The 23672-nt window shown below is 37.3% G+C and overlaps 1 protein-coding gene across 3 annotated transcripts in view; it reads right to left on the bottom strand.

Moving 5' to 3' along the window:
- Window positions 1-6937: 6937 nt before the first annotated feature.
- LRRC69 (leucine rich repeat containing 69) overlaps window positions 6938-23672 on the bottom strand; it is a 95336-nt gene continuing 78601 nt past the window's right edge. For 2 of the 3 annotated variants that reach the window (XM_006159564.1, XM_006159565.1), the window contains one exon: window positions 6938-7265. In XM_006159564.1, the coding sequence (XP_006159626.1) occupies window positions 7155-7265 (111 nt within the window). In that variant the 3' untranslated portion in view covers window positions 6938-7154. The remainder of the gene's footprint in view (window positions 7266-23672) is intronic. The other variant, XM_006159567.2, reaches the window with a different exon arrangement.

Genomic DNA, 23672 nt, shown 5'->3' with positions numbered 1-23672 from the left:
AAGCACATATGCCCGAGATAGCAAAAATCACTCTCAAAAAAAAAAAAAAAAAAAGGGACCAACAGTTAGAAAGCATAATGGCTATGTCTCTGGACTCCCATGTAGTCGACCGCGATTCGAGTCCCAGACCCGGTGGCTTAAACTCACTCCGGGCACATGTGCGTGCGTGCCCAAGATCCCTAGAGGAGAATGGAGGAGAAGGGATTATGGCATGGCCATCCCCTCGGTGGGTGATTTCTCGCTTTCTATCTCTCTGTCTCTCTCTGTCTGTCTGGCAAGTGCACACGCCCTATAGCAAAAACCTCTTCCAAAAAAAAGAAGAAATTTTCTCAAAACCCAAATTAAGCTATAAATGTTCAATTACAAAATTCGTTTCCATATGTATTGGAGATTAGTTCTACTCCAGGAGTTTTTGTCCGGAAGGTCTCTCACATTGGTGAGAGATTTATTAGTTGAAGGTTATGCATGTAAGCAAATGTTCAAAAAGTAGTGAATAGAGTAGCTTTGTTCACACGCAAAAACATTAAGAAAATTAAGACTCCCAAGTAGATTTGAGAAGGGAGACTTTACACTGGCATTAAAGCTATTTAATCTATTTCTCATATGAGAATATTACAGAAGTCTCAAACAAGAATCCCATGGCCTAGTGGTCAGCAGATGGTTAAATTAAGTAAACTTGACATTAAAAGTGGTAATATATCAGCTTAGATACGGCTGTAGAGCTATTAATCAATGACTGCTAGAAGTATTTCCTGAGTATGTGAGAAACATATATATTTTAGACATTAGTAAGGAACAAGTCCTTTTAAAGAACCAGCCTTTTTTTAAAATATACTTTTAAAATCCCCAATGATTTTCAATTACCAAATATTTCTGTGGCTCCCAGACCATTCAGTCTTTTCTTCTGCCTTAGGCGCCCCTTCACCCAATATCTTTCATAAATATTTCATAGCTGACACTGTTTCACAATGTTCATAGACTGGTGGGAATTCTGATTTTCCCTGTTTCTCTTGATAGAAATGAGTAAAGATATGAGAGCATGGATAATTTATTAAAAAGTGCATGCCAGAATCCTAAAGTCTGTTCTAAACATGAGACTGTATCTCCTGCAATATTTCTTCCTATCTCCTCTAGTTCTCCTCTTCCTCCTGATGCTTACTTTTAAAACTTTAGGGATAAAGCCCTCCATGACAAGAGGTCAGACAAAATTATACCCCTCAGAAATCCCAGCCATAGCCATGGAGAAGACGGAGTCCTTAATCCCCTAAGGAGCTCCAACTCCTACACACCTGAGAAACCAGCTCATTAATCCATGCCATATCTATTTGCAGGAACCAATGACTACTGTTATAAGAAAAGATAAACTTGGAGTAATGGAAAACCTCACTTATGAGTCAGATAAGGGAAAGAATGATAAGCTCAGCCCTGAGTACGTCTCCAGAAAACCAAGCAGCAACACAAAGACTGTTTAGCTATAATAACATGTCTATTCTACGTCTATTTATTGAATGGGAAGATTTTTTTTCCAATCAATATTATTACTCATCTCAAAAAATATAGGTTTGGCTGTTTTATGTAAGAGCTTCTAAGTACTTCGAATATTTAATTTCTCAGTTTTCTCATAAGACTTGAAAATGACCAGGCAGTTTATGAAGCAGGAAAGAAAGCAAAAGTCAAGTGCCCTTCATTGCCAAGTCTCTCTGCAGCATTTTAATAAAATATACCAGAGAAGTCATCCAACTTTAATGCAAGAATGGAGACATTGTATACCTACACTTCAGTGATGGCTACATGGTGAACAACTACTTCACTTCTCAGTTTCCTACTCCACAAACAGAATTTGGGGAGGAGGCACTCTGAAAAACACTGAGTTTCACAATGTGAATAAAAATGGAAAAGTCTGTGATGTGATCAACAAACTTTAGTAAAGCTAATTAAAAAGTTAGAGTTTGTAACCTCCAACATATATTCCTAACCAACATTCCATACCCAGAGTGATGGCAGTCATGCTTTAAAGAACAAGGGGGGTGGGGGTGGAGAGGGGTGGGAAGGATACCAGAAATTAAGGATTATACTAGTTGAAAAGAATTTAAAGTAAATCGAATATGAAAATTATTTCAAGATTCATCCAAAAAAGTATTAAGTCCATTATTATTGTCCTAATCGGCTATCATCTGCCATGGTCTATTTGGAACACACAGATGTATCAAAACACAAATTTAGATCATGTTTGCATGTTGGAGAAGAGCTAACAGAGTGATGGAGAGTGGAAGCTCTGTTCCAACGGTGAGAAGGCAGTCGATGTATTTGTGTCTAAAGAGTCATGAACGAAGAGTTAAAAAGATGTGTTGCAGGAATTCTAGCTCTTGGGAGGAGCAAAGTGTAGTGTGTTTGAAATAGATCTCATTGAACTAAACCAGGAGCTGAGTTTTAGGCATTGCCACTGATACACTGTGCTTTGGTATAAGCCATGTTATATTTTCACATTTTGGAAATGTAAGTGCCTAAAAGGTAGGGCAACATCAGGTCATAGCCCCTATTCCACATTTTTGAAGGCTTCCTGTCTTTTACACTTTCTTGTCAGTGGGCAGCTTCACTCCTGATTCCTCATGTTTCCCCTTTCCACTCTAGGCTCATCCTGCTTTGCATTACTTCGAGAAGTGACCTGAAGAATCTTAACTAGGCAGAAATTATCCTTTGTTTAAGAGTCTATTCTTAATCAGGGTTTCACAAGGATACCAAATAAGCACAACTAAAATACAATCAGGCAAGACCGTTGCAGCCTCTTGCAATTCCAGGACATTCCCCACCAACTTGGAAATATTCCCATTATCCTTCAGTTCTCCCAGAGAACACAGATCAGCATTCTTGGCTAGACTTGCCAACCCTTAATTTGTCAGTAATCACCAGCTTTCAGAAATGTATAACCTTTCTTGGAATCATAGGACTCAAAGGAAACCCAAGAGATCACTTTATTCAATCATCTGTAATCTCTAAATGCATTTTCTCTAGAAAAACCAGCACTTTGTTTAAACTGATGCTGCAGTGAGTATGTATATTATAAGCCTGCTAGGCATAGGCACTCCCTGACTCATACAATTCTTCAAGGCCTATAGATACTCTGTCAACACACATTAACACCACAAAATAGACCAAGTCAGGATGTCTGCAACATCTTCACTAGTCCTCTCTCTTCTTTTCACCTCCCAAGCATTTTGGCACTCTGATATCCCCAAATTAAGCCACTGTGATTTACTTAGGTGATTCTGAAATTTGCCAAGACATGTTTAACTGAAAGAAATGATGATAGGTTACAGGCAGACAACATGGGGCAGGAGTTTCACAAGAATCACTTTATGGGAAATCCCTCCCTTTTATTCCCTGAAGCAAGTTGATAAATATTTGGAGAAAGAAAGGCGAGTGTGTATGGAGATGAGAAACCTGGAGAATACCTATCACTCTCCTAGTAAAATGAGAAAAATCCTCCAGTCACTTTAATTATTGGGTTATCAGAAAAGTCATGATGCATTTTTTTGCATGGAAAAACAGAAAAAAATACATCATGACTTTTCCAATTACCCAAGATAATCAAAGCCAGTGATGTTTTTATTCCAGTGTGACTGAAGAAATCTGAGGTAACAAGTAATTTATTATTTTATCTTTCCAAATAGAGGACAAAATATGTTCATTTAAAATATTTCATAGGCCGGCTCCATGGTGCAGTGGTAATGTACTGCTCAAGAGAAGTTCAGGTCTCAGATAATGACCACGGTTTGAATTCCTGGTCTGATCAGCCTGAAACATGCCAATCTTGCTCACAAATGGCCAAGATCTAACAGGTTGAAGGACTGGAGGGATTGTGGCATGACCAGACCCAGATGAGAACAGTCATTTCTCTCTCTCATATGTGTCAGCACATGTGCTCTATCATGAGTGAAAAAGACATAAATGGGCCCACCCCAATGGCCCATTTAGAGAACCAGATCCATAATCCAGGCTTAATACTGTTCAGCTAAGCTCCCTTGCCTTGCATCTGCCATGATTCTGACTAGCCATGTATCTCCTCCTGAGGCCCCAGCATTTGTCTTTGAGTGTAGTTGATCTTGTCACTCCTGGTGACAGTCAGACTCTAGGACATTCTGAATCCTTTGCTTTCCCATCAAAATCATCTTCTAAGTAGCCTTGCTTTTTCAGCTTTTGTAGTTCACCTTGTCATCCATCATTGACCCCTACGTTATGTACAGTGTTGTCCTATTAACCATCTCCACTCGCTCCAACTCCCTACTTAGAAACAGGGCAGTGACCTGGCTGCATGTGCGAAGAAGATGGTGAGAACCTACCGCATGATGGATGGAGGAGGCCATCTGGTCGGAGCTACCTGAATGTGCTGAGTGTAATCCTCTCTGCAAGGCTGGGGGTAAGATAACAAAGTGAAGATGCCGTTGAAGGTGTTTTTCTCTCTTACATAAAGGAAATAAATAAAATAAGCCTAAAAAGAAAAAAGAAACAGAGCATCTGTCCCAGGGCATGTGACTCCCATCACCTCTGGTGACTTCTCCAGCCCCTCGGGGCACCCACTGTAATGCAATGAGGACTATTTAAAAGTCCCTTCATGGATCCTGGTGTGCTCTGGCTGCAATACCATCTTGAGTTCTCATTTAGACTTCAGGTCAGGTGTCTTCATGTGACTACAGCCCTGAGGCCTGCAGAAGACTCCCAAAGTACCCTTAGTGGAGCTGCAGATGACCTGCCCAGAGAATTTCTTTTTCTCCAAGAAGCAAAATAATCCCTTAGCATGAACAAACATTTATTTTCTCACAGCTGCAGTCCAGAAAATAAGCTAGACAATGAGGAATAGGCAAAGTTATGATAAGATAATTTATGAAGAAATACTGATAAGCATTCCAAATGGTATTCTGGAGTATTTAAAAGCCTTATCAAGTGAAAACAATTCAATCTGTCATCATTTAAAACTTTCTCAGTAATCTCTATTAATAAATGCTGAGAAAAAGGAAAAAAATATTTATATAAAAGTTTAAGACAAGTATTCTTAATGACTTATTGCTTTGATTATTAAAAAAAAATGTATTATCAATACTTTAGCTAGGTCTATTGACTCTTTACCCCTTAGATTCAATTAGCACCATTCTGAAAAATGTGTTAGAAGTATTAGGTCACGATTCTCTTTCACATCATCTGAGCTTCATGGAACTACCTAAAATAATACATGAGAGTATGCATAGACAAATGGATAAAATACTCTCCTCAGGACCAAAGTAGCACACAAATTGTGGCTGAGGTCATGGGACAAAAAATAGTAAACAGGACACTTTTAACCATCATAGGTTTTATGAAAATATTTCCTTAATCAAAATAAATTTACTGAGTGGTTTTCCCCTAACAAATATACATGGTTTATTCCTGCAACTCATTTCTAATAAACTTCTATGGCTTGTATTTCTACTTTATTTTGTTGTTGCTGTTGTTGTTTAAGATGCATTTGTGGTTAATGGAGCCTTTAAAAATTTACGTTTCTCTCTCTCTCCATGGGACCTGAACCTTGTTCCTCGGAATTGAGGGCCTCTCTGCTGTGCCCCACTGATTTAGCTTCCCAGTTATGCCAGAAGCAATTCTGATGCACACAGACACATGTCATGAATTAAACTCGTAACAGCCCTACCTAGAAAGTAACACGATAAAAACCTAAACGGAAGAAGAGACTCCACTCTATGTTCCACCAGAAGGACCATCAAATAATTACATAAAGAAATGTATTTCTGGTGGGATTTAGATATAAAATTGTGGTTAACTTTTTGCTTTTCTGAACACACGGCAACTATATTTATTTTAGTCTGTCCCTGTATTTCTCACACTAGAGAGTACAACGATATCTCCAGGGGTGGTTATTTAAACAGATTGCTAGGCTACACTCCTGGAGTTTCTGCTTTAGTAGCAGAGGTGGCCAGATAATTTGCCTTTCTAACAGGTTCTCAAGGGTAGTAAATGGTGCTGGACAAAACCACACCTCCCCAAACCACTGGCCTATGTGAAGTATACCATCTATTTTCATAACTTACATTCCTAGTTTTCTGTTGCCCTTCAAAGAAAATGTCAAATTTTCATTCCAGCCCTAGTGCCCTGACTTCTTTCAGTCTCTCTAGTAAACAGTAAAAAGGGAAGAAAAAGGGAAAAGAAAGAAAAAGAAGGAAGGAAGGAAGGAAGGAAGGAAGGAAGGAAGGAAGGAAGGAAAGAAGGAAGGAAAGAAGGAAAAAATAAAGGAAACAAAGAAGAGGGGAAGAAAGAAAGGAAGAAAGAAAGAAAGAAAGAAAGAAAGAAAGAAAGAAAGAAAGAAAGAAAGAAAGAAAGAAGAAAAATCAAAATGATATAGTGATACTACCAGTTATCAAACTTGGATTTACAGTCTTCTATTCATTTTTAAGTGGAATGAAGGCTCCATTATTTATTTTATTTTATTTTATTTTATTTACTTTTTGCCAGAGAGCATATGTACTCACAGGAGAAAGAGAGAGAGAAAGTAAGCAACCCCCCCCCATGTGGAGTGGTCACACTGCAAACTCTTCTCTTCTATTTCTCCCTCCTTTCGGGATTTTAGGTATGCACACATATGTACCTGTGCATTTGTTCTCACACTTCAGTGTCCAGGACTGTGTGTGGGATCCAGCCACCTTAACCACCATGCTACTGACTGATCCTGAAGGTTTTATCTTAATCAATAGATATTAGCGCTTCAAATAAAATCATAAAAATGTAATACAAATATCTAGCATAAAAAAGTGATTATTAACTGCAAAACATTCATAAAATAAACACTTTTCCTCACTGAAGTCTTTTAATACTTACTTAGGAAAGAAGAGTAGTAGTCACACAATGACTGGGAAAAAATAACACTCAATTGCCACACAGATCTTTACGTTTCAGTTTTTTATTTTCTTTTAAGCCAAGAGGGGTTAAAACAGCATAATTAGAGTCTAAACAATCAAAAGGTAGATCACAGCACTTAAATTTGGATCTTTATAACTCAATTTCTTTTCTACATTTGCTTAATGTATTGACAAAAAGTAGGGCATAATCTGACTGACTGCAAAGCAGACAGGACAAGTGGGATGAGGTTCTCAGTGAGCACCTCATCTGTCTTACGCATCAGCGACTCCAAAAACGTTGGGGGAACGTTGCATAAAGCATCTATAAGAACAAATCAGTATTTGGACAGGTACCAGCTGTAGATTTCTGCTTACCTTGCAGTTCTAAAAAGTAAAGATTAGAAATCAAATTAAGGCAGTGCTCAATAAATATTTTTGGTTAATATAAATATTTGCTTTCTCAGAGGTTTCAGAACATTGATTTCTAAAGAACAGACTATTCTTTTTATGCATGATTTGCTCTTTTCCTGCACAGAATAAAAGGAAATTTAACTAGCTAAGAAAGGCATATTCAATATTAAACAAAATTAAATAATTAAGGATTATATGTGCTTTTATCCAAACATTATTATACAGTCTAACCATAATGTGTTTGGGATAAAGCTGAAAAATGGTATAGAAACTATAGGAACCTGACTTCTTTCCTCCAAGGGTGTTAAATGGATCATAAACACTTACAGAATTTCCCAATCAACATCTTGGTTTTGCCTATTCAACATCCATTAATTTCTATTAAAAATTCATCTTTCTAATATTTTTTTGTTTATTCTCTGCAATGCTCATTAAAATTTTCACTAGCTAGATGTCAGGCAAGTTTTCCAAAACATGACTTAAGTGTTTGTACTTTTAAACATCTCTGATGTTACTTCTTGTACACAAAATAGGGAGTCAAAAATACTGTTAGCCAACTTTGTGTGTATGTCCCATTTATGTTTGAAATAATGGCAACCTCAAAAAATTACCATTTGTACAGTTTGTAATCAACTTCTGAAGTCAGCATGGCTCTCAAAGAATCCAAGCAGAGTCACTCAAGTAGTAGTTTAATTGGCTGATACTTTACCACGGAATCAGCTGGCCAACAACACCACCACCCACAATGAGAGATCTGATCACTGCTCTGCTTACTGTTCCACAAAAGCACTTTGAGATCTCATTGAAAGGTCCAAACACATTAACATAGTTATTAATTCACCCTTGAGAGAGTAACAGCTTTCCACCCCAGTGGTTTTATCAGCAGGGAGCCAAAGTCATATAGCCTTATCATCTTTACATCCACCTCTAACAAAGATTATGAAGCACTTAGAGGAAAATGTCACTATTGTCACACTAAAATATTTTGAGATGAAAGTGAAAAATGGTACACGTATCTACAAATCTGACTTCTTTCTTTCCTACAAAGATGCTTAGTCAATCACTCAGCAAACTTTTACCTAATTTGCCAATGGCCATCTTGGTTTTGCCTGTCCAACATCCATTTCCAATTCTGCAGACACAAAACTCACTTGTTCCTTAGGAAACTACTCATTCTGCAATTTCAGTCTACAAGTTGAGTGAGTAAGTAAGAGCACAACTGATTGTACTCCCTGGCTCAAGATATGACAATGTAACTCAGTTCCAGTCAATCACCTAACCACCTCCTTCTGACAACAGTGATTATAGTCTGGAATAAGGACATGACATAAGACAGTCTCCAAAAAAATCTAATGAACATCAGCCCTAGGACTTTCTCTGAGTCTATTGGGAAAGGGAAGCTATGTCTCTACTCTCAAAGAGTACAATTTAGAGAGTTCTTACCTGAAAGCAAAGCCAAGACAGAGAAAATCAAAGACAATAAATAAAGAAAGAAAAATTCATAATGATCAATTTGAGAACCTGATTCATCCTTGTACCTTCTTTTTTACCTGAGTTCGTGTGTGAGTTGGGATTCTTTAAATTGCAACCAAGCATCCTGACAAATTATATGTAACTTAAAATACTCATTAGAAATAAGTGCCAGTGACACAAATATATATATATATATACCTTAAACAATACCTGCCTCTAAGAATCTTCTTAGCATCTGGTTGGACAGACAACTTAGAAAATTAAGTGGAAACATATGGTCCAACCAAACAATAGGTTCTACATGAATGCAGAGAAAAGAGACACTACTATAGGCTGCATATTAATCAGTATTTTACAATAAAAAAAAGGCAGGCTGGGTTTTGAAGGATGACTAGGATGTGGCTGCCTACTGAGGAGGCAAAAGGACATTTCAGGAAGGGTGAACTATGAGAGAAGAAATTCAAGAATGTGCACAATGTATTGGGGAAACAATACAGTATAAAAAATTAATCATAACATATTAAGTCATGGGATATCAACAATAAATATTCAGGTCCAGAAGTAAAAAGCACTCATATTTCTCTAATAATAAGCAAGTAGGTATAATATTTTAAATTTACTCTAGGAGATAATATTGATTACCCAACTAGACTATAATGACTAAGCATTGAAATTTTGACTGGAGAACTAATGACAAAAGTCAAAAGCCAAATGTAGTCTTTTCACTCTCTACACAACCATTTCACTCAAGCAGCTCCTCCTGCCTATTTCGGTAACATATCTAAGCTACAACTAAAGGGCTTTAGAAAATAAACTATACTGTATATATTTGATCAGCTCCTGCTTAAGAAACCAGGACAATATTACAATATTAGAGCCATGAACCAAGAGAAAGTTAGAGAGGAAAAAGATAAAAAAACAAAATTGTAAACCAAGGAATCAAGTAGGGTCATGCAGTTTTTCAATCTGTTTTGTCCAGTTTCTCCATGAGGTGAAAAGTTTATAATAGAAACTATTAAAGGCATTTTCTATTTCCACTGTGGTTTTACCCATTTCCCTTGTGTAATTAAGAAATTGCATGGGCAAAATTTTGGTTGGCTCTTGTTGCATGCAGGAATGTAAAGTGTCTATGGCTCTCTTTCCCCTTCTTGGAGGGGATTATTGTTTAGTTAATTAGAATAAAATGAATGCTTTGTTTAGCTTTTTAGAAGCATATTTTACCAAAGGCCATTGTCAATTTTGTAGAGAATGTGTAACTTTGCTGGTAATTATTCTCTAACTTAATCATTTCTATTCCTGATATATTGCTCAGGGCTATGGATTGTTTCCTCCAAATTTTACTGAGAAAAATTGACCCAACATAATTACATGGTAATACATATTTCCATCTAGAATCATCATCCTCAGTAATGTTTGCATGAAAAAGAATTTGTCTGATATCACATTATGCCTATTTAAATTTCTATTTCCATTTGTGGCATTATCATAATTGTTTCTGCCAGTATAATACATGTCTATCTAAAATTAGCATGTTGCCAAAAAAAAGCACTTTCACAAGACAAGAAATCACTGTTGGAGAGACATTGGCACATCCATGTTTATTGCAACATTATTCACAATAATTAAAACATAGAATCAACATAAATGCCTAATAACTGATGAATGGATTTAAGAAAATGGGGCACATATGATGATGGAATACTACTCACTCATGAAGAATAAGGATATATTGTCATTTGACGCAGAGGATGAATCTAGAAGATATAATGCTAAGTGACATAAGCTAGGTTTAAAAAGACAATTACTGCATGTCCCCACTTAGCTTATGCACACTTGGATAATCCAGATAAACTTCCTATCTCAAGGTCCTTAACCACAGCTACAAGGTCACTTTCCCATGTGAAAAAGCCACACATATTTACAGGTTCCAGGAATGGAATCAGCTTGCCAGCATATGCTCTATGGTATATGACCATATGGTACTCTAAGGACTTGATGGCATAAAAATAGAGAATAATGGTAGATACCAGAAACCACATGGGGATACTATGAGGGAGGTTCAAGAGAAAATGATAACAGACACAAGGACGCATACAAACAAGTGTTACTAGGTTATGGAACGGTGTACCACAACAGAGTGGAAAGGAGTTGCTGCCAATCTAACATATATCTAAAAAGTAGAAGAAATAGAATTAATATATTAATGTGCACATTATGATGTAGATGTTGAAGATGATGAATATGTTTATATCTTTGACTTGATTATTACACACTGTATGCATACTTTGAAAAACTACACTGTACTCTGCAAAGATGTACAGTAATACTACACAAATGAGAAATGATAATAGCAGTGGACTCCCACATTGCTGTTGAGAATCCAGTGGCTTGAAACTCACACTGCATGTATGTGCGTGCATACCAAAAATTCCAAGAGGAAAATGGAGAAGAAGGGATTGTGGCATACCCATCCCCCCTCCCCCACCCAGAGATGGGCAGAGTGATTTCTCACTTTCTCTAATTCCATCCCTCTGTCTCTCTGGTGAGCACACACACATCCTGTAGCAAAAAATCTCTTAAATTTAAAAAAAAAAAAATGCTCTCAAAAACCTCACCATCTTACAACTCTGTCAAAGCCAGTTACTATACAGTGGTTGCTTATAAACAGAAATCAAAACAACAAATAAAATGTCCTTTCTGTCAAGCCAAAATAAGAGAACAGGAAAAGGAACTGGCCTATGATTAAACTTGCTTTTATTTTGAAAGGATCTCATTTTTACAAGAAAGGCTTTAACAACTGAAACTCTTGGGTTAGACAGTGCACAGCAATAGCACAGCTGGACCCACAGGGTCTCAGGCTCACGTTCATTTCCCTCTTTGGCACCCTGGGTGCATGCACACATGCACATGAGCTAGACCTGCTGGGGCAGGGAGTAAATCACAGTGTGGAGATGATAGTGGGGTGCCTCTCTATCTCTTTCTCACTCTCTCTGAAAAATATAAATAAAAAAATGAAATTCTAGAGCTGTTTGTTTACTTTTTACCATTTATAATGAAAGTATTATTTCCTAAAGCAAATAAACACATGATTATATTCCCTCCCTATTGTAAGTAAAAGTAAATGTAAATATCTTTATTTGCTAAGTTATATTATTATATATATTTGTTATATGGCAGAACTAAGTTCTTTTTAAAGAATTATTTTATTGAGACCAGCAGTTGGCGTAATGGGTATGTCGCTGGACTCCCATGTAATCAACCATGGTTCGAGTCCCAGACTTAAACTCTGGTGCGTGTCTTGCATGCTCAAGATCCCAGAGGAGGATGGAGGAGAAGGGACTGCGGTGTAGCCATCCCCCTGGGGGAGGGGGAGTGATTTCTCGCTTTCTGCCTCTCTGTCTCTCTCTGTCTTTCTGGCGAGAGCACGCACCCTACAGCAAAAAAACCTGCCCCCCCCAAAAAAAAAGAATTGCTATAATGGGCCTGCGCTAGCCAGAAAGACAGAGAGAGATAGAGAGACAGAAAGCGGGAAATCACCCCCCAGGGGGGATGGCCACGCTGCCATTCCTTCTCCTGCATTCTTCTCTCGGGATCTTGGGCACGCACACACACACACACACGTGCCCGGCGTGAGTTTATGCCACTGGGTCCGGGACTCAAACTGCAGTCGACTACATGGGAGTCCAGCGACATAGCCATTACACTAACTGCTGGTCCCAAAAAATAATGATTTTATTTAACTTTATTTATTTTTATTTATTTTAATCTGACCAGAAAGGGACAGAGTGAAAGCAAGGGAGAGATAAAAAGAAAGCAAGAAAGTGAGAAAGCAAGCTGCCAGGTCCGGGACTCCATGTGAGAATCCAGTGCCCTTAACCACCATGCCACCTGTTGGCCCCAAAACTAAAATATTTTTAAGAATCATTTAACATATGCCTCTCTATTTGAACATAAATTTTTAAATTACCCAAATATGCATTTACATACAGCAAAATATAAAGTTTGAATAAGATTTCAATATCTTATGAGGCACAAAGAACAGAGAAAGAATAAGATAGTTTTCTGTTTTCTCTAGAAAAGGTATCATGGTAGGCAAAATAATTCCACAGCATGCTTCCCAGAATGTCTATATTTTCATTCTTGGGACCTGTGAATATGTGTGGTACCTTACAATGGAAAAGTGACCATGGAGCTGTGGCTAAGGACCTTGAAATAGGAACTTTATCTGGATAATCCAGGAGGGCTGACATGTAATCACATGGGTTATTAAAGTGGAAGAGGGAGGCTGAAGTAAAGGTCCAAGCAATGTGATGTGAAAGGGACTAGATCGGCCTATACTAGCTGAAGATGGGAAAGGACCATGAGTCTAAAAATTCAGGTGGCCTCTAGAAGGTGTAAAGGGCAAGAAAACAAATTCCCATTTAGATGGGGTAACCATATATTCAGATTTCCCAAGGACAGTCTTGGTTTCATGCTGTTTTCTCACCCATTAATAATATCCATTTTTACTCTCAAAAGCATCTTGGCTTAAGTGATACATTACATGAACATCCCAGCCTTAGGGCATTTCCGACTGTGTATGGGCAAAAGCCAGCAATAAAATCCTGCTCCTGTTCCAGCCTAAGCAGCATGGTCCTGCTTTCCAACACCATTTGTGCAAAATCAAAGTCCTTTGAATTTCATGTGGGAGGTTAACATTTTGGTGATGCAGAGCTTCAGAAAAAAATGAACTGAAATAGAATACAATTTAAGATTCTTTAAGTGTGTGTGTGTGTGTGTGTGTGTGTGTGTGTGTGTGTTTTCTTAACCACAGCTACAAGGTCACTTTTCCATGTAAGGTGCCACATGCATTCACAGGTCCCAGGAATGTAATTAAAATGTGGACATCTTGGGCAGCATGTGGTAGTATTATTTTGCCTACCACTATAGCTTTTCTTGAGAAAACAAAACCATCTTATTTTTTCTATTCTTTGTGCCTCATATAATATTGAAATTGTATCTGAACTTTTAACTTTGAAATATATATATATATATATATTTGCATAATTTTTAAATACTGAATACAACTGTGACTCCAGTAGTTTAAGAACAAAGGAAGAATTCTCTAAAAGAAGATTTAAGGAGGGAGTTTCATAGAAGTAAAAATATTCAAAACACGTGTTTGAGTTAATTTATATTATAATAGTTTTTGCTTTTTCTGAATAAAATAACAAGGAACATACATACCATTACAATCTTTCTGAACAATAAATACATATTATTTCCATGACCATTTAGAATAAGAAATGCGATGCCTTCTGATCCTCTTAGTGCCTAATATACATTAAATTGACTAACCACTGCATAAGTGTTTTAAAACCTACATTCGTTTTCACAGTTGACTGGTTGAAACGATCAGTTTCATAAATGAATGTCAGTGGTATCTTAACAGTAATAACTTTTTACTGCAAAGTAAGATTTTACTCTATAAGTAATGAGTAAAATTATTAAATGTAATCTTATATTATGTTTCATTACTGGCAGCTTGTCATAAAAAAGGAATTAAGGTTACAAATTTTCATTTATTTTCATAAAGTAGATGAGCGATTTCACTCATTTGTAGTGAGACCTACTCAGTCTAATCTCTTTTGAGGGTAGTTTTAATTACATTACATCATTCAGTACAGGGTTGAGAGTTCATGTTCCAAACCATTCCCTCCCTAAACTATTCACTTTAAAGGAATCTGGGGAAATGTTAAGTTCAACTAACACAACTATAAGAAATGAAAACTCTCAAATGCATGTCTTGGGCACAGGATTACTCAAGTGTTTGGAAAGAATTTTATGACACTATTTAGGTTACCCCTAAGTCACTAGTTCAAATATGGCCCAAGTTAGCAGTAACTAAAAAGAATTCATTTTTTGTTGCTGTTTCAATGATTTTATATCATTAGTAGTTAACACTGAAATCTCAATTATGTTGAAATGATTGATGATTCTCTAATTGTTAAGGCCTAACTGAATTCAGAGGGCAGGGCAATGGTGCTCAGAAAAAGCCAAAAGTATTAGGTAAGTTATGATAAAGGTTAACATTTGAGATTGACTAAAATTTTATATCAACTATTTTCCAATCATCTTTTCACTATTTCATAAAGAAAGCATGACATAATTTCACATTAACCCAAATAGAAGCAATTTCAATGTGATATTTGGGTATTTCTGTGTTTTATGTCAAGAATAAAGACCCATTTATCATCTAGTACCTCTCTCTTTTGAGTGCAAATCTTATTGAAGACAGAACATTCTGTAAAGTACAGCAAGGGAACCAGACGTTGGCATTATCAAATGGGTTTTCCCTTCATGATAAAGTATTTTCTATAAAGGTCAGCAATCTCTAAGTTCAGTTCCTGAAGAGATAATTAAGAAATTTTTAAAAATTTTAATGGTAAGGGAAGCTTCTAGGTAAGCTAGTTTTTGAATAATCTCTCTTTACATGTGTTGAAAAGCAGCATAAAACTGTATAGATACATAAAAGCAACTGTTTACCAATGTGATTAATATAGTTGTCATCCTCATGTGTTTTATGCATGTTTTCACTCTAGAGACAGAGAACTAAACAATCACATTTTAAAAATGTTTCAATTGCCAACCATCTGGTAATAAATATTTAAGTTACAATTTTATCAATTTTTAGTAATTTTAAGGATACTTACATTTATTTAGCATGATTTATAAATTCATACTACATACTTATTCTCAATCAAGTCATATACTTTTTCATTGTCATATCTGTATTAAATACTATTAGTTTAAAATTTTAAGTGATTTTTCATAGGATTAGAATCAATGGTTGTTTTAGTGAAATTATATAGATACTCACTTTATTCTCCTAATCTTTTTTCCATCATTTTTTTAATTGTATCTAATTGACTTGTGTGTGTGTGTGTGTGTGTGTGCATGTGTTTAAAATCCTATGAGAAAATTCTTCCACCTTAATCTAAGTGTTCTTTTTTCACTCTACAAGGAAACTGTAGAAAAGTTCCTCTCTTTTTCATGACAGTCTTTGAAATACAAGATGGCAGCTATTGAGAGTAACTATATCACCCTCAGTGAATACATTTGCACTTTCTTTTGTGGTCTAAAATGAAAATGTGCATACCACAGTGCAGCAAATGAAACCTGAAGGTAGTAACAGGAGGCATCAGGTAAGCTAACATCCTAATTCTGTTATTTGATAGCTTTGCTCTGCCTATGATTCCATAGCATAGATATGTAATACTTTATGATTATGTGTATAACAGTGTACATTAATAGTTTGTGACTTCCTCAATGGCATGGACTATAACTTCTTCACCTTTAGATCTACATTCTGAATAAAATAACCACCCAAGAAAGGTACTGAAAGACAACAAATATGCAAAAACTACTTAAGTGGAAAAGCACTACCACTATCCATTTTCTTGTTGTTTAATAAGTGTTTTTTAAAGAATTATTTTATTTAAATTTATTTATTTATTTATTATTTATACATACCAGAGAGGGACAGAATAAGAGAGAGAGAAAGAGAGAGAGAAAGGGAAAGTGAGAAAGCAAGCTGCCAGGTCCAGGACTCAAACCATGGTCGGCCATGTGGGAGTCCAGTGCCCTTAACCACCACACTGCCTTCCAGTCCTTGTTTAATAACTTTTATATCTCTTTTCTGCTTACCCAATCCATTTAGGTGATGGAATAAATAAGACTCATGCTGTAGTAACCAAATTCTTGCTGTATTAATTTCTTTTTTTTTTTTGGAGAGATTTTCACTGTAGGGCGCATGCGCTCGTCAGACAGACAGAGAGAGACATAGAGACAGAAAGCAAGAAATCACCCCCCAGGGGGGATGGTCACGCCGCAATCCCTTCTCCTCCATTCTCCTCTCGGGATCTTGGGCACGCACGCACATGCGCCCGGCGTGAGTTTTAAGCCACCGGGTCCGGGACACGAACTGCGGTCGACTACGTGGGAGTCCAGTGACATAGCCATTACGCTAACTGCTGGTTCCCTCTCTGTATTAATTTCTAAGAGTAGCAGTCCAGTATCAAAATACTAAACTCTTCCTGAATTGTTATATAACACTGACTAATTATAAACTTCATCTTCTAGCTCCTGCCACACCCTACAACCACATATACATTTTCTCATTCTCAAACTATTTCCTCAAATATTCTCACCCTCTGGCGATCCTCTCTATCTCCTACCTTTAACTTCAACAGTTCTTTGTGATTAGTCAAGACTTGTTCACTTCATTTCTGTAGTCCCATCAGGCTTCCAATCGAGGAAACCTGCTTCCAGTCCTGTTACTTAGTGACACAAAAGACACCATCTTCCTCCTTTAGTTTTCTAGTTCTGTTTCCATTTTTTCTTCTCAGTCCTAAATCTCTCAATTTTGTACTCTTTTATCTTGCCCTTGAGCTTACATTGGAGTAGGAGAGCAGCAAAATTTCCTCATGTTCAGAGAATAGTATGGAAGTGATTGAAAGAGGATCAGCAAGTGAACAGAATTTCAGTTCCAGAACAATAAGAAACAAGTACATGGACAGGAAAGCAAGTACCAATGGGAAGATGACCTCTCAACACACACTATCACAGATCGATAACCACACTTCAGCTCGAGCCAGGATGATCATACATCTTAAAGGATGCCCATACAAAACAGAGGACATTGACAGAACATAGTGCTCTTGTTTCTTAATGCCATGATGCTACTTCAGAGCTCCAACACGCTAGATAATGGAGAGTGAAAGAGAGGGAAAGGAAGTCCTAAAAGACCAAGATTAAATCTGAAATGACCAAGAACACCCTCAAATCATCACTTAAGTGTAGTAACCACAATACGTTTTCCAGTAAAATGGAGGCCCAAATAGATGTTTATGCTCAGCAGAAGAAAAAGTAAGAAAGTCTCTTTTTATTGCACTGTTGTATAACTGAAAATCTGTGTTCACGCTACCTGTTTTTATCCCTCTGTTCTTCATTGCTCTTTCTCATTCTCCTTTGCTGCCTTCAGCTTCGCACACTATTCTTTAATATTATTGCCCCCAAGGACTGTATCCTCTGGTCTTCTCAGCTTATTGGGTAAGTCTCATTCCCACAGCTCAAAGTGTCACACCTACATAAAAATCCCTTAGGTCTACACCCCAGGTCTAACCTCCCCTTGTCAAACAAAAATTTTACCCTGTTACTCCTCTGCTTCAACAACCGAAGGCAGCTGTTAGGGGTTAAATTGTGTCACCCAAAAATCTATATGCTGAATTCTTAACTCTCAGTATTTCTTTCTTTTTTTTTTTTTTTTTATAGGCTTTTTTGCTCTTGGGCATGTGCGCTCGCCAGACAGACAGAGAGACAGAAGGCGAGAAATCACCCCCCAGGGGGGATGGCCACGCTGCAATCCCTTCTCCTCCCTTCTCCTCTCGAGATCTTGGGCACACACGCACACGTGACCGGTGTGAGTTTAGGCCACCAGGTCTGGGACTTGAACCTCAGTTGACTACGTGGGAGTCCAGCAACATAGCCATTACGCTAACTGCTGGTACCAACTCTCGGTATTTCTGAATGTGACTATATCAGGAAATACAGTCTTACAAGTAGCAATGAGGTTAAAATGAGCTCAGTTAGGATGACCGTAATTTGATATGACTAGAGTCTTCATAAAAAGGATAAATCTGAACACAAACACATACAGAGGAAGTCTATGTCAAGGATCAGGGTAGCCTTCTACAAGCCAAGAAGTGGCCAACCTTTCTGACAACTTGATCTTGCACTTTGATTCCAGAATTGTAAGAAATTGTATATTTCTCTAATTTAATCCATCCAATCTACTACTTTGTTAAGGCAACCCTTTAAAACGATACAGCAACTTTCCATATTCTAACTTCCAACACAAGAACCAATCTAATCTCATACTGCTTCTCCCTCCAACCTCATCTCCCTCACCTTATCCACCTCCAGGGAGTTCCCTTTACTCACTGAGCAACTTATTTGTTACCTTTGCAAAGGCCTTGCCTCACATAAAGTATGTCCACTGGTACTTTATTCTGATGCCTCACTATTCTTCAAAACACAATTCCAAGCAATGCCTCTCAAAATAAATTTAACTTTTACTATATATTCTCCAAGTACCAAACACAATCACTGTGCTAGATTCCAGAGACAGACCATGAAACATACCATTTAATTGAGACATCTTCTTCTCATAGCATCTGTGTACCCACCCATCTGCTTATCACAAGAATTAATCATACTTTCTTGTCTGAAGACTTTGACTTTAAAAAAGAAAAAGAAAAAAATTATTCTCATTAAGAAGTACTTATATATTACCTTTATTAAGCATCTGCTCAGCTAAGTACCTGTGAGGTAGGTACTATTATTATTACCATTTGAGGAAGGTTAGCCTCAAATAGGAAATTAAGATGCTACGGGCGGCAAGTGGTAGAGCTGGTCATCAAGCCTAACTTGTCCTTGTCATCCTGCTTCTTTTGGGAACATGTACGTTTCTCGATGGCTAGGGTGCTATAGTCCCCGCCCCTGACAGAGAACCTGATACACTGTAGAAAAAAGGTAAATACGTTTGAGGTGAGAAATAAATGATGACAAAAGAAGACTAACCTAAATGTCTTAAATCCAGTTAAGATAAATGAAGAAACTCAGGGATGAAAAGCAGAGAAAAGATGACCCAGCCCATCTAGTTAAAAACAAAAAGTCACGTGTGCGAGTTCCTTCCCTTGAGCCTCTACTTGATTGTTTTGTGAATCTGGAAAAATTGCTTGACCTCTCTGTGTCTTAGAGTTCCTCTCAGTACCATGCAGTTACTCTGAACATTAATTGAGGTATTCCAGGTACATGTTTAGACACAGCCAAATAAATGTTACTTTTATTAGGGTTGTAATTTCTCCAAGAAAGACTTGAAATGAGACCAGCAGCTCATCAGACAATCTGGAAAAGGACATCGGTCAGAGCAAAAATGAACATGGCAACTCGTTCAAGGTGTTCAGAACATGGCCAGTGGAAAGCAGGGCGTTTTGGCAACTTCTGCCAAATGATCAGACATATTTTACTCATTAAATGTCTCTTTAATATAACAAGCTATTGCATATGATAATGTAACAATTCACAGACAGGCGACATATGTGGTCAAGATTACATATTTACTTTCATGTGGAGGACCAACATACATCTCTTTTTAAAAATTATTTTATTTTACTTTGTTTATTCATTCATTTATTCATTTCAACTTGACCAAGAGGGACAGAGTGAGAGAGAGAGAGAGAGAGCTCAAACTGCCAGGTCCAGGACTAGAACCACGATCAGTCATATGAGAGTCCAACACCCTCAACCAACAAACCACCTGCCGGCCCCTGAGGACCAACATATATTTCCATCCTCATTTCCTACTATGATCTCTTTTTTCTTGGTGTTCACTGTCCAGCTGGCTTTAACTTTTAAACTTCTTAACCAATATTTCAGTGTTCTCTTTAGCTACATGTCTAGTTCTAGGTCCATGGTTTATAAAATCCGGCAGAGGTACTCTAGAACACTCAGAAGTATCTCTGTGATACATTTGATGTACTATAATAACCTAATAAAAATAAGAGGTGGTATTCATATCTAGATCTTCTGACTATTAGTCATTTGGTAGAAATGAAATATTTATCAAGCATTGTGCTAAGCTCTCTCTAGATAATGGTGAACAAAAATAAAATGTTAATTCCTTGATCTTGGGGTTCAATGGTAGTGATAGACTTAAAATACGAAGTTAATAAATAACTTCAATTTTTGCAAGTGCTAAGAACTTTTCCAAAACATTCCGACTCGACTTTTTTTTTTTTTTTTCTATAGGGTGTGTGGTGCGAGCCAGGAAGACAGAAAGAGACAGAGAGACAGAAAGAGAGAAATCACCCCTGGGGGGATGGCCATGCCGCAGTCCCTTCTCCTCCACTCTCCTCTCAGGATCTTGGGCACACACACACACACGCACACACACATGCCGGGCATGAGTTTAAGCCACTGGGTCCAGGACTCGAACCACAGTTGACTAGATGGGAGTCAGCGACATAGCCATTACGCTAACTGCTGGTCCCAACACTGACTTGACTTTGACAGACATTTCCATAGTAGAAGCATGAAGGCATTGAAAGATTAAAAAAGAGAGATGGCTATTTCTTTTTGATATAGGACTTTCATAGGCAACTTCTCTAGTATAACCCAATACATGTAATAGAATTGAAGGTGCTTTCTCTGATAAGATACTACTTCTTTTTAAATTTATCTTCTTTAGATATGTCTAGCACAAATATAATTCAAACATGATTGGCTCAAGAGAACAAAATATCCAGGATATTTTGTAGGTTTCCAGTTCCTCAAAGTATTTTGCAAATATGGATCCAAGCTAGTTTGTGTTGATGGTATGAATTTATTAAAAATGATTTGTAGAAATATTAAGACCCATATTCTTTCCAAACTATTTTAGTATCATTCCTTTGTGGTGCATGAAAGTTCATCCTTGAAGAAGTGGCACTAGCTAGGTATTCATGTGAAACATGTGGAAACACTTGGAGATCTCAAAAACTCTAGAAAAAGGCATTGTGAGAAAAAAAAAAAAAAACTTAGCGGCTCTATACCATAACCAAAAACACCAAACACACCAGACTAGCTCTTTAAGACATTCTGAAGGGAGTGCTATACCAGAAAAACTAAAGATAGACACACAGAAATAAGAGAACAAAAAACAACCAAGAAAATGGCCAACTTAATGGTAGGGACAAGTCTGGAAAGATCAATAATAACATTTAACATCAACTTGCAGAATTTAAATAGAAAGATCAAACCACAGTAACTGCAAATTCAATAGAAGAGAGGTTAAGTACATGAGACTGTACAGGAAAAATAGAATTTTATGATTTTGACTAAAATATTACTGATTTTCTCTCTTGCTTTATTTTCTAGATTTAATTATTTCTGTCTTCTTTTGAGCTGTTTATAGGGTCAGCAATTTGCCAATTTTGGGGGGCAATTGAAACATAAACAATCCCAGGGATGGGGGAGGAATGATACAATCTCTCTAAGTAGGTTTTCTTTTCCTTTTATTTTGAGAGTTCATTTATTTATTTATTTATTTATTTATTTATTTATTGGTGTTTTGTTTTTGTTTTCATTTTTTGCCTTAGGGCACATGCACTCGCCAGAGAGATAGACAGAGACAGTGAGAGGGAGAATAAGAAATCACCCCCCACGGGGATGGCTATGCCACAATCCCTTCTCCTCCATTCTCCTTCCTGAATCTTGGTCATGCACACATACACGCCCAGTGTGAGTTTCAAGCTACCAGGTCCAGGACGTGAACCATGGTCAGCCATCTACTGGCCCCCTCTAGGTAGGTTTTCTTCGCTTGTGTCAATATCAAATTTGTTTTACGTGGAGCATGGGAAGCCAGTGTGTGGCAGACCCTCATCATTCTTGGTAGTGAACACAGATTCCCTGGCTGAGTCTCAGTGCCCTCCTGGTCTGACAGTCATAAAGACTATTCTTTCAATTTAAAAAAAAAAAATGCCTATAAAACTCAATGTCCAGTTTTTTGAATGACAGTCACAGAGCCAGACCTAAAAAATAACTGCATATTAGATGACATAATTAAAAAGCTTAAATCTTTTAGGAAATCACCTGAAGCAGTTTGCTTTACAGTCAGCACCATATATCCTGCTTCTTCCTCTTCAAGAAACCTTGCTGTCAAAGTACACACTCCTGTAGCCTTCAGACATTCTTTAAAGGAGGAAAAAGGTGACAGACAACTTTTTGGTAAAGAAACTGGTGGTGGTTCTACATCAGAATTGGTGATTAAAGAAAAATGAAAACACATTCCATTCTCAAAGACTCTAGCACTTCTGCAGAGACCAAAGAGACAAATGTAGAAAAGATGGATCCAGGCTCCTCAAAGGCTAGTGGTCCTTAGAAACCCTCTATATCCACCTTGGAAAAACTTACTAAAATGTATTGTCTTGACTGTGAAGTTCGCATTCCAGGAAAATCACATTAATAAGCACTTAGCTGTTTATGATGTGAAGAGAAGAAGGAAAGTCTCAGAAGTCCCATTCACAAAAGGAAGTCACTGACCAAAACTGTACAGAAACTTCTCTCAAAGAATGATTTAAAGAAAAAGCTTGAGCTGTATGGATTACCTGTTCAAGGAAATAACTCATTAAAGGCACCAAGAATTTGCACACATGTACAAAGCCCAATGTGCACTAGATAAGCTTCTGAAATACTTCAAGAAATTGAAAATATGGTGAAGAGTAGGATGTATCTTGGTACTAGTAAATTCAATGAAAGCATTGTTTTCTGTGAAGAATCAAACAGTAAAGGAAATAGGTGCAATTCACAGTAAGTATCATAAAAATACCAGAATCAATTTCAGCTCCTGTTGGATCAGGCCAAAAACAGATGTAAGAAAATTGCTGAACATTAAAACAAGAAGTAACAATAACAAAATATTAATCTATAGAAAAGGTATATCTGTATGCCTGGAATAGAAAAACAATAAGATGAAATTCTCAAACCACTTCTCTCAAAGCCAGGATCTCCTAGGAAATTAGAGCATGATGGGCTAGAGACTTTCCTAGTTGTGTTGATACTCAAGAGGAAGCTCTCTTCACCAGAATCAGACTCATGCATTAGTTGCAGTTCAGACATTATAAAAAATCTCCTAGAAGAAGGGGAAGACTGGAAAGGATCATGTGAAGACAGAAGTAAGTCCAAGGCAGAATTGTCTCGTAAATGGCCCCTGAAAGTGCTGAGGCTTAGCCAAGGAATAAATGTAGCAGGAATTAATGCAGGCTTCTGTGGGCTTTTCCAACACAGTGATCAGAAGATGGTACTTTCTGACACTACATATAGATTTCA

The sequence above is a fragment of the Tupaia chinensis genome, unplaced genomic scaffold (genome assembly GCF_000334495.1).
Source record: "Tupaia chinensis unplaced genomic scaffold, TupChi_1.0 Scaffold000636_1, whole genome shotgun sequence".
NCBI lineage: Eukaryota > Metazoa > Chordata > Mammalia > Scandentia > Tupaiidae > Tupaia > Tupaia belangeri.
This window is presented reverse-complemented; position numbering and strand designations above follow the sequence as displayed.